Below are 11327 nucleotides of genomic sequence, written 5' to 3' on the forward strand. Positions count from 1 at the left end.
CAAACTACACTCAAAGGTTAAGTGTTAATATGCATATTTGGCTGTTCAGTGACTCAAGCGCTTCTTCAAATACTACACAGCTACATAATACATACACTGGATGTATGAATAACCCTGCCAACCACTACATGCAACATCGCCACTTAGATGCTTATCATTGCAATGCAAATTTCGCCTGATGACGGCTACACAGGTCAAGATGAGTGCGCTTTATTATACACRTTATGTAGATATAAAAAATAAAATACGAAAATAAGTGCAACACTTGCCACGCGTAAAACAATTCATTTGTTGTGAACAGAAAAAAAATGTGACATGCAACGCGGAAGCGTTTCGCGGCTACGCACTAAAGTAGGAGTGTAAAAGCAGAGAGACAGACAACAAAGTGGGCGGTGAATTCGATGCAGGTGAGAAGTGGAAAAAGCGTATTTGTGCATGCCCTGCACTGAGTGACGTTGGCCGGCAGCAGCCTAACCCAAGTAACGGCAGCCAAGGTTAAGTTAGGCGGACCAGACTAATAGTTGGCGGGGAAAATTTTCACATTTCCATTATATGTGSAAGGCTTGTCCACAATATTATGCATATAAGTGGATGTTGCAAGCATAAGCAACTGCTTGCAACGCTTGATTCGCAACGTCAGCGTTGTGTTGCATGCACATAGACACGAAAAAACATAAATATGTAAGTATATATTTACATAAATACACCAACTGACCATGCAACACTATGTGGCAAGTAGCTATTTGCATATGCATACTATATGTATTTCTAATGCATTGCTGCAGCACCACAATTCGCCTGGCTTTATAGCTGTTTATTTTAAATGTATTTTTTTGCAGTTTTTTTGCTACTTGCCACTTTTAGTTGCTTGCAACCTGTAATATTTTATTTTATTTACATAGAAACTTCAATAATAATTTCGTCTAAATGCGCTGTGTCATGCTGGGCTTAGCTGCTGGCAGCCAGCGCTGTTGACCAACGACAGCACARCAACAACAACAACACGTGCATAGAATTTATTAGCTAACATCTTTTGCGTCGCGTAAAAGTAATTAAAATTTGCAATTGTTGTATTTGTTTTTATTGTTGTAGGCAGATAGTGGCAACAGCGTTAGTATGCCTCGCGGTTTTTGTGTGAAGAAAATTGTGGAAAAACAGGAAGCACGCGTTGCGGCCAGTTTTTCGCGGATTTGCATTTCTTGCTGGTGTTTTTGTTGCCTTAATACGGGATTATTTTCTTGCAATTATTAATTTTTGCTTTTTATTAATATTATCAGTGCCTCGTTTTCGCTTTTTATTATGCAAATTCAATGCTTATAGGAACAATAAAGCCTTCTTTTGCTACCCCTGCCTGGTTGCAACTCACTAGCGCTGCGTCACTGCTCAATTGACTTCTTATGCTGAATTGCGCCTGGTAATTGAAATATGTATGCCACATGCCAGCACATGCATACATATGTATGTCTTCATTCTTGTTGTTTTTATTGTTTTTGTTGCGTTTGATTTCATAGCTGGCGGCTGCTAATTCGTTGGAAGATTAATTACACCCCACCAAGCCAATGCGAAGTTGCAAGCAAACACTCACACATATGCAACTGCCAATGCGCAGTGTTGCAGCCACATCCGTGCAACGTTGAGCCCTGCCATGCAAATCCCAAAGCAAATCAATGCACTTTTCGGCTAACCTTTTTCAATGTTTATGGCTTTTCTGATTTTCCAACTTCTCTTTCTCAGACGATTTTCTACGCTTGCGGTTGTGTTCGTGTTGTTGTTGTTGTTTAAGGTAGTTGCGCCTTAGAATGGCTGTAGGCTTTCGAAAATTAATTTCATGTTCTCAAGCGCATTTTTCTTCAATTTTTGCCTCTTTCTTTTCAGTTACGGCTTGGGAAGCAGGCAGGAAGTCCTGCGGCATATTTGCATAGTTAGTGCAACAACGCTGGTTTTGGGTTGAAACATAGATAATTTGACGGTAAATTTTGGTTTTAATTAAAATAAARTAATGGTTCTAGGTATGTATACATACATACATACATTGCCTTTAATACTATATATGTATGTACATGCATGTGGAATTGATTTCGAAAGTGTGAAATTCCATTCAATCTCCGCTTTTCAAATTTTACAATTTTGAGCGCGCACATTAACCAAATAATTTGTTATAAAGGGTCAAAATATTGTATAAATATTCATATTCTCTACTTTTATATCTAAACTCGCTGCTATATCGTTCAGTTTCGTCAAAAAAGTGCAATAACCGAAATTCTTTCTAGCGATTCTAATTTTTGAGTGCAAGTTATGTGCGGAAAACTATTATTTTTTTTTAATAAACCGTAATTTGTGCTTAGTGGTACAAAATAAGATTTAAATTAATTTTTTTTACATTTTTGAACTGGTATGTTTCGAACCATTTAAGTAACTAATTTGTAACTAGTTGAAAAGTATGTGAGACAAATTATTGTTCTTTTATAAACTGTAATTTGTGCGTAGTGGTACAAAATATGGTATAAATTATTTTTTGTTGCCATTTTTTAACTAGTATTCTTGGAAGCTTTTTAGGCACTAGTTTCTAACTAGTTCAAAATTAAACTAGATCATGTGAAATTATTTTTAAGACTAGTTTGTAACTAGTTTAAAATTAAATAAATTTATTTGAATATTATAATATTTTGTGTCTACAATCTTTTCAAAGCATTGCAATACAAATTAATTTTTTTTTTACATATTCATATTTTTTTATATAAATAAACTTTTTATACATATGTATATTTGGTCATACGTTTTTATTTTTTTCTCAAATTTAATTTGAAGTTTAAATTAAAAAATTTTGCCTTATTGGACAAAAATCTGTTTTTTTTTTAATTTTAAAACATTTTTGAACTAACCCTTTGGAAGTGTTTCGGTAATTAGTTTGTAACTAGTTTAAAATTAACAAAANTCTGTTTTTTTTTTAATTTTTAAACATTTTTCAACTAGGTCTTTTGCAAGTGTTTCGGTAACTAGTTTGCAACTAGTTTAAAATTAACAAAATTATTGCAATATATAATAATTTGTGTATTCGTGATAAAATTTAAGATATTTAAATCATATTTCATTCACTAAATATTATATATTTAGTATTATTAATTGATTTTATGCTATAATATTTCCATATTGATTTTAAATTTTTTTGAAAATATTCCCAATTYTTAAACAAYAAAATGTAAATGTTCTGKCATGTTYAAAGGTATTTGTTTTKARTTTTAATTTTAAATTAAACKATTTWATTTCAAAAYTCTGTCAAAGTGTTTATTGWCTTAAATCTGCAAATTTTTCGAAAWTTTATATGCTTATTTTATTAATWAACTAGTTACAAACTAGASCTTATGTAACCAGTTTRAATATATCATGGACAATTTCATGCACTGCTTTCATTGTGTTATAATTCATGTCTTTGAAAGTTTATTGCATTACTTCATATGCTTAAAAAGTGTTTTTTGAATAACTCCTTTGTTCTCAGAGTTGCATTTTGACTCATTAGACGCAATTTTCAACTTGCTAAATAGCACGAAATACGAAATTTGTAACTAACCCAGTCTTAATTACAACACTAAATTAGCATTTTTATATAAATACTTCTAACCTAAGTAAGTTCTCTTGAACTAGTTAGAAACTAGTTGCAATTTTTTTATTTCTTTTCTTTTTAAAAAAAATGCTACTATTTTGTAATTTTAATTTTTTTGGCTTGTATGAAAATATTTGGCATCAATTTACCACTAATGGCACTTTTTCACACGTTTGCCATATCCGCGTAACTAGTCGCGGACTACTTACAATGAAGAAGAGGTCTACTTTTAAACTAAAAAAAAAAACTCAGCTTTAATTAGTGGTATTCACAAGGGCATTACTGATAACTGAMTGCAATAAAACTTTATGTCTATAAATACAATATCTCTATACATGCCTACAAACATACATACCACACTGGTACCAAAAACATAATGCTAAGGCTCGTCAGTTGCCCCTGGAGAGTGCGTGTTCCAGAGTAATCGTCGTTTAAACGCTTATTAAATGCTTTTTAAAAAATATGATAAGCCATCGCCGAACAAGCCAGACTTGAGGTTGTAATTAACAACAACAAGCATGATAAAAACACTCCAGCAATAAAAAAATAAGAAATAAATAATTTAAATCACAACGTAATTATTTTTGGGGGCAAAAAAGCAATGTTGCATGCAATGCCCAACTATATACATACATATATACATATGTATGCATGTATGAAGCTGTATGTGATAGCCGAGGCTGATAGAACACGCCAGGGCATGTGCATGTTTATTGCTGTTGTTGCTGCTGTTGCAGCTGATTGTTGTCATTTGCTAGGGCAACGTGTCGCAACGTAAGCGCTGGCTGGAGTCTGCGGTGCTCCAGCCGCCAATGGCTTCGTGTTGTCATTTATCTCGCTACTACTGTTGCTGCTGTTGTTGTACGTGCAATTTCCGCTGTTTACCGTGGCGTTGTGCTGTTTTTTCAAATGCTCTATCGCACGTGATCGCCTTCAGTGTTGGCTGGCTGTGACTGCAGCGCGCCYGCAGACGTCRCTGCTGATATTGTTGTTGTTGTCGTTGTTCAATTCTTAACAGGCGTTGACGTGCGCCAAGTGTGACACGCAATCCAATAAATCGCACATAATTTTCCATGCAACACCTTCACACGCACACGCATACTGCGGTAGCAATTGTGTAACTGTGCACCCTGCTGGAATTCCACGCTTGCCATGTATGGAATTATTTCGAAAATTAAATAAATTACTAACATTTGGTAAGCGGCATTTTTTGTTTTCTTAAGCCTTGTTACAACTGGTCTAAAAATAACTGGTTTGTAATTATTTACATATTTTCGAAAATTAAATTGACTTACATATAATTTTAAGACATTAAGAAAGTTTTGGAAGCGTTTAATAAACTGGTCCTTTATCGATTACTTAGAAACTAGTTCGTAACTGCTCGTAACTTATTTTCAATCAGATTACATGATTTTGAACATTTCCCAGAAAGAAATGTCAAATAAGTCACTTTCCTACAGGTTACTTGTAGTTGCCACACAGCACCAACGGTCAAAGGCTGCATGTGAACGGGTTTGCGTCACCCAACATGCATTATTTTCCAACATTGTGAGTTGTATATGCCATTTGGCAGCAACCACCAGCAACTCACTGCCACCCATGCGTTAGTTGTCACTGTTGCAGCAAGTGCAAGTTGTCATTAAAARTGAAATAAATAAAAATAGAAAAAAGCGAGTAAATCCCTGTACGCGCTRAGCAATAATAAAAATTATCTAGCACTAAACGACACGCATGTTTGCAGATATGCACCGCTACGCGCGCTCAACTGCCACCCCGCTAAAACGCCAACTATAACGAGTGCTAAAGCCTTGTTGCAAGTGCCACTATCAGCAAAGCAGATCCTTGTTTGCGTCACTGGGGGAAACTGCGTGCTTATTTTAAAGCAACAACAAACACTACGTATGCAGCAAACAACCACTAGCAACAGWAACAACAACAACAAGCAGAAACGTTGCGCGCATAAGCTAACTTGCAACGCCTGTGTCCTTGTAACAAAAAAGGGTAATGTCACCCGTGGGACCATTTGTCTTGTTGCTGTGCTGCTAAGAGGCGGTGTTACCAGCGCCACTACTTGCCACACGCTGTGCTGCACGGCACACCACACTTTTTGCAACGTTTGTTTGTTGTTGGTGTTGGTGTTTTATAACAATTTTTTGCTTAGCCGCTTGCAACTTTTAACTGCAACAATTGCAAAAGCAATTCATAGCCACCATTTGTTGTACAACTAACTGCTACAAGCTAGYCCAGCCGGCAATGCAACAAATAGTGTGTGCGTGTGTGCGTGTATGTGGCAGTGGCAGCTAGTTCAGATAGTGTAATATGTATGCGAACAAGAACAAGCGTCAGCCTCAAGAGACCGTTTTGATGAGTTATATGGAAGCGGCGATGTGGCATGCAACTAAAGTGGGGCGCATAGAAAAAATGGACGCAGAAAAATAAAAAATTACACAAAACCAGCAACAATGTGCGCAATTGCCACCTTTCTTCACGGCTAGCAGAAGAAAGCAACAACAACAACAACGATAAAAAAATGCTGGCGCACTGCTGCTCAAGGCTGCCGCGTGTGCGCTGTGCGCTTRTAACCTCATGCCTACATTTGTTCACAGGTCAACGTGGCACCCAGCGCGCCTGTCTGTAGTTACTCTCCGTTAATGTTGCAACACATATTTTATACCACTGCCGCGTTGCTTTTGCAGCCCACTATTTATTATTATATACTTCTGCGAATTTTCGCTTATTTGAATTGCTATTCCACATATTTTTTTGTTGTTTTTTTTGTTGGCATCCTTCAGCCGCCGCTCGGCTTTAATGCGCTTTTTATTTTCAATTTTGCTGCTGCCAACTTTTTTATTAGTTATTGCCAGCATCTGTGCGCGCGTTCATAGCTCAAACTATGCCCAGGCACTCACACACACATATGTATGTATTTGTAGTTGTTGCCGTCAAATTACGTCTGAAAGTAGGTCATTTTTGGTAGGCAATTTTCTCGCCGTTCTCCGCCTGCCGCGCTGCATGTGTGTTTTGCCGCATGTGTAGGTGTGTTTGCATGTGTTGCAAGTACAACTAATCTTCTATGCGAATCTGCGCAGGCAATTTTCACAACACAAATTATTTTAAAATGCATATTTGGATGTGAAATTAGTGTAGTTACTTATGTACGGCTGTCTGTCTGTTAGAGCAAATTGTGTTGCCTAATTTGTAGGTGATTGCATATGGAATTTAATTTTGCTGCGGGCAGTGGTTGATATCTTCGATGTGGTGCAGTGGTATAGAGTGTGAGCTATAGTATTTTTTGTGCTAACCAAATTTTTTCTACAATACAAATACTTATACTGGCAATTCTTTTATTGATATTATTTATGTAGTCCCACGAAGGTTAACCTACGCTTGAAGCAATCCCTCAACTTAACTGTCCAAAAGTAGTGAATCAAGAATAAGTGATACATTTGTGTGGAAGCTTGTGAGTTAAAGCTGCGTTAATGCTAACGAGTTTTCCGAGTGCCATTTACTTGGGAGTGACCAGAAACGATCCTATTTTTATTACTRTTACATATGGCTCAAGCAGCTTTTGACTTCCGGTCTTAGACCAAGTATGAAGGCCAAGTTTAGAGGYGAGCTAAACGGAGAAGGCGAAACATCCCTCCCCAGGGTTTTTGGCTGGATTTGGGAAAATTCACATATGAAAATCCCTTATGAAAASATTATTCACTCTTCTCTGTTTTGAAAAGCATACCATAACTTCGGCACTTCTCACTCATATCGATTAATATAAGAATGTAAGTGAATATAATAAAGCAATAAAATATTATAAGACGAAATTTCGCTTATGTATGTGTTCGAATAGCTTCAGAAATAGGTAGATTGGTTCCTGCACTAGATATTAATATTAAGAAGCTGTGAAATTKGTTATCTTATAACAGGTTTTAAATTATTTCTCTTATTGTTGAAAGTAAACAATTCTCCTAACGAAATTCATCACCATTATTATGTCGAATGGGAAGACAGACGAGCTGGAGATACAATTTCTTAAGCTGTCCCAGGTCATTCAACTCCTCCAAAACGCTCCAGCTTCTACACCTAAAGGGAACTAAGTAACATTGTAGGTGTCATTACAGGTGCTTCAGAAAATACGTAAAATGGGAGTCGGTATAATGCAAAGCATGCGCGGAGAATCATGTGAACATTATCTATGCGAATGCCCAGCATTCAGCCGTATGAGACGGCACATATTGCATTGCTCCAACTTAAGAGACTTTGGGGTGGAAAATAATCAGTTCTTTGACMAAATCYATCGCTTTGCWGGATAAGGCTTAATTTGGTTAACTCGCGGGAGCACAATGATGGCCTGATTACAAACTTATGATGTGTTTACGGCGCGTTRTCGATACAGAAGATACTCTKGCGCYTTTTATTTATTTATTTACTTTTGYCAATGAATTAAATGTTATGAACAYAATTTGTGTACGATAAACCWAAAGTTAGTATTCGMTGACTGGCGACAGACCTCTCAAGGATCTAGAAGKGCTGYAAATGTGTCTAATTGGTTATATGAATGGTTATATTCTAAAGCAGATAACAAGAAGAATAGTTGTTAGCTACGACTGCATTGAAGATATAACACCCTATCCACGTGCATTTCTTATAACATAAGAGGATTTAAAAATATTTATAAATAAAGAGCGTTTAGTTTGTATGACAGGTATACTTATGCTATAGTGGTCTGATCTAAACATTTTCTTGGGAACTGGAGGCCTGACTTAGGATAATCGCCGTGCCAAATTTAATGAAGATATCYGATSAAATAAAAGAGTTTTCTATACAAAGACTTGATTCTTAACTAGCAGCCTGTGTGGCAGGTATATGCTATAGCGAAACGATCTGAACAATTTCATAGAAGAAGTAGCTTTCACTTAGACAAAAAGCTAAATTTTATGAAGATATACTCGTATTATCAAATAAGAAAGTTTTCCAGTTCAATCTCAGGACTGTATAAAATTAACAAATTTTAGCAATAAATGGATCTTCAGTGGCTATTGAGGACAAGAGGCCGCTTATAAAAAATTACCTGGAAAGAAGTGGTGAAAATTCTTGATAAACGTGAGAGATCAATCCAAATGCTCTTGCAACATATAAAACATATACAAATTATATGGAAGCACCATTAAAGGGTCAACTTTAAATTTAACTAGAGCCAGAAATCTTAGTTTAATGGCACTCAGCTGGCAGTTTACTCTATACTACTTCATTCTTGTTGCTTTCTGCCACCAATTGCGTTGCAAGTACATGAAATTTAAACTCTATATATATAGACTACACGTTGTTGCGCATAAAGCACTTAACATTTTGACTTAACACCTCCCAAAGGTATGATAAAGGCAATCGGCAACCTAAAGTGGTGGGAAGCACAAAAAGCAAGCGCACTAACGGTAAATGACAACGATATGATGTATAAGCCTTGCTATGCTTATAGAAAATATGGAAAATCTAGTGACTACAAACGAGGGTAGGGGAAAATGATAAAGATGAGATACACACACATACACAAACAGCACACATACACAAACAGCACCCATACACCTAGAGATATGCTCCTGCAACGTTTTATCTTCAATAAACAGTGTTATTAAATATTGCTGACGATTTAATACCGCACAAATAACAACAAAAATAACAAAAACAAAAAATAATAGAAACAAAAACAATAAAAACAAAAATAATAGAAACAAAAGCGTTTGGGGCACATAAAATTTGGACTTATATAAATCTAAGTTAAGTCAGTGCAAGCTTTACAAAAGTTCAGCCGCACTAATTGTGCGGCAATAGCTGGTGGGGTATATGAAAATAACAACAACAACAACAACAACGAAAATACAAAGCATTATTTAGAATGTCTATCTAGATCCAGGTCTCTCTATATACCAATATATATATAGACACATTTACAATAAGAATTAAAATAACAAAAACAACGCCGTTGACTTAATCAACATGCTACTAGTGGCAATCGGCAGCTAGCAACAACAATCTCGAAGTCAGACGCCGTTAAGCCGGCAAATGATGAGCCATTGACATTCTGAACTGAAGCGAATGCAAACACATGCACATAAATAATAATAAATCTTGCTGGCGCTCAGCAGCGCGTCTACAGATGTACAACGCTTGATATCTATTTATAGATATATGTGACAAAATGCMCACAGACAGACACGCAACGCTGTATTTGTATGTAATTTATATATGYATGTAAGTATGTATGTKTGTGGAGTTGTGATTGTGCAACGAACTGTGTGCACCAACTGATAGCGCGCACAAGTCACCGGCGTCGCAGGGGCAACAACGAAATTTAAGGAAGTAGAAAAAGACAACAACCACGCCTACTTGCAACAAATTACACGCACGCACACATATACAGGATATTTTGGTGAATTTTTCGTTTGGCTGGCAGGAAAATGCGTTGTGGCAAATAAAGTGCGTGCCACAACGCAGCCTAATGTTGCAAGTAGCTAAGTTGATGCCACAATTTATTTTTGGTTTGTGTTTCTTCGCGCAGGTTTTTTGATTTTTCTACCTTTTCCTGCTATTTTCCCCCCTTTTTTGCTATTTTTCCCCTCTTCTTCCTAATTTTTTCTTTATTTTTATTTTGTTCTTTATTTTTAATTTTTTTTTCGCTATTCTATCCTTCTTTTTCTCTTTGTTTCTAATTTTTTTCTGCTTTTTTCTAAATTTGCTTCCAATTTGTTCTGTATCTTCTGCTATTTGTTTTTCGTTCTTTGTGTGGCAAACTTACCCTTAAGCGCTGCTACATGCTGCATTCCAGCTAAACCGCTGTCGTCGACCATTAGCAGCAACAACAACATCAGCGCGCCACGCATTAGCAGCGATGACGCAGCATTTGTGTGTATTTTTAGCGTTGGCTGTGTGGCGACAGTTGTCCGCTGGCGTCGCCGCTGCTGCCGTTGCCACTCCGCAGCCAACGCATGTGGCGTATTGCCGTCGGCTCTTTGCTGCATTTTATTTGAAACTTGTAAACTGCAGTGCAAACACAAGTGTGTGTTGTTGCAAATCCTTTGTGCTTGTTCGCTTCCACTCAATATTTGATTTGCGCGATTTTGATTTATAATTCTATTCACTTTTTTTGTTTTTGTATTTGGCACTTGGCTGGCGTCCAGCTGCAGGCGCGCACTGGCTGCCAATAAAACACTTGTTCTTTGTCAATTCGATTTTTTTGTCTTGCTGTAAATGTAGCTGTTCGCCTATAACTGCAAGTGAGTACCACGGTTTAGCATTTCAGCAAACTAGCGTTGATTTTTTTGCAAGTGTGAATTGCTGTTGCAAGTGTGAATTGCTCTTGCAACAACGTGGCTTTAATTTCTGAAACTTTGCTTTATTTATTATTTTTGTTTAAAACATATTTCTTTTGTATATTTTATTGTAAATTTTCAATGTATTTGTGATATTTTATTAATATTTGTGCTTCAGCTCATATTATTTTGCATTACTTTATTACTACTTTTATTTAAAGGATTTAACTTTCACTTTTTGTATATATTTTTGTTCAAAAAAATTTTTTTGTTGCCTTTTTCAATGTTAATAAGTTCAGTAAGTTCAGTTAGACGTTTTTATACTAAAAATGTGTGTTCATTTTTGTGTTTTAAGTTTAATAAACCCCACAATTGGTTGCCAATCTGCAATGATTTTTGAGAAAAAAATTTAATAACAAAGACAA

At 36.2% G+C, this 11327-nt stretch overlaps 1 protein-coding gene across 2 annotated transcripts in view; it reads right to left on the minus strand.

Annotated features, from left to right (window-relative positions):
* Nucleotides 1–11327, minus strand: part of LOC108966595 (titin) — a 358580-nt gene that overhangs the window by 130033 nt on the left and 217220 nt on the right. The window contains exon 1 of one of the 2 annotated variants that reach the window (XM_018929586.1): nt 10389–11035. The exons of the other annotated variant lie outside the window; for it this stretch is intronic. Within the exon in view, the coding sequence (XP_018785131.1) occupies nt 10389–10611 (223 nt within the window). The 5' untranslated portion in view covers nt 10612–11035. Of the gene's footprint in view, nt 1–10388; nt 11036–11327 lie in introns of those variants that run through there. 2 annotated transcript variants of the gene reach the window in all.

Source organism: Bactrocera latifrons, unplaced genomic scaffold (assembly GCF_001853355.1).
Source record: "Bactrocera latifrons isolate USDA-ARS-PBARC rearing strain unplaced genomic scaffold, ASM185335v1 scaffold_165, whole genome shotgun sequence".
Classification (NCBI taxonomy): Eukaryota; Metazoa; Arthropoda; class Insecta; order Diptera; family Tephritidae; genus Bactrocera; species Bactrocera latifrons.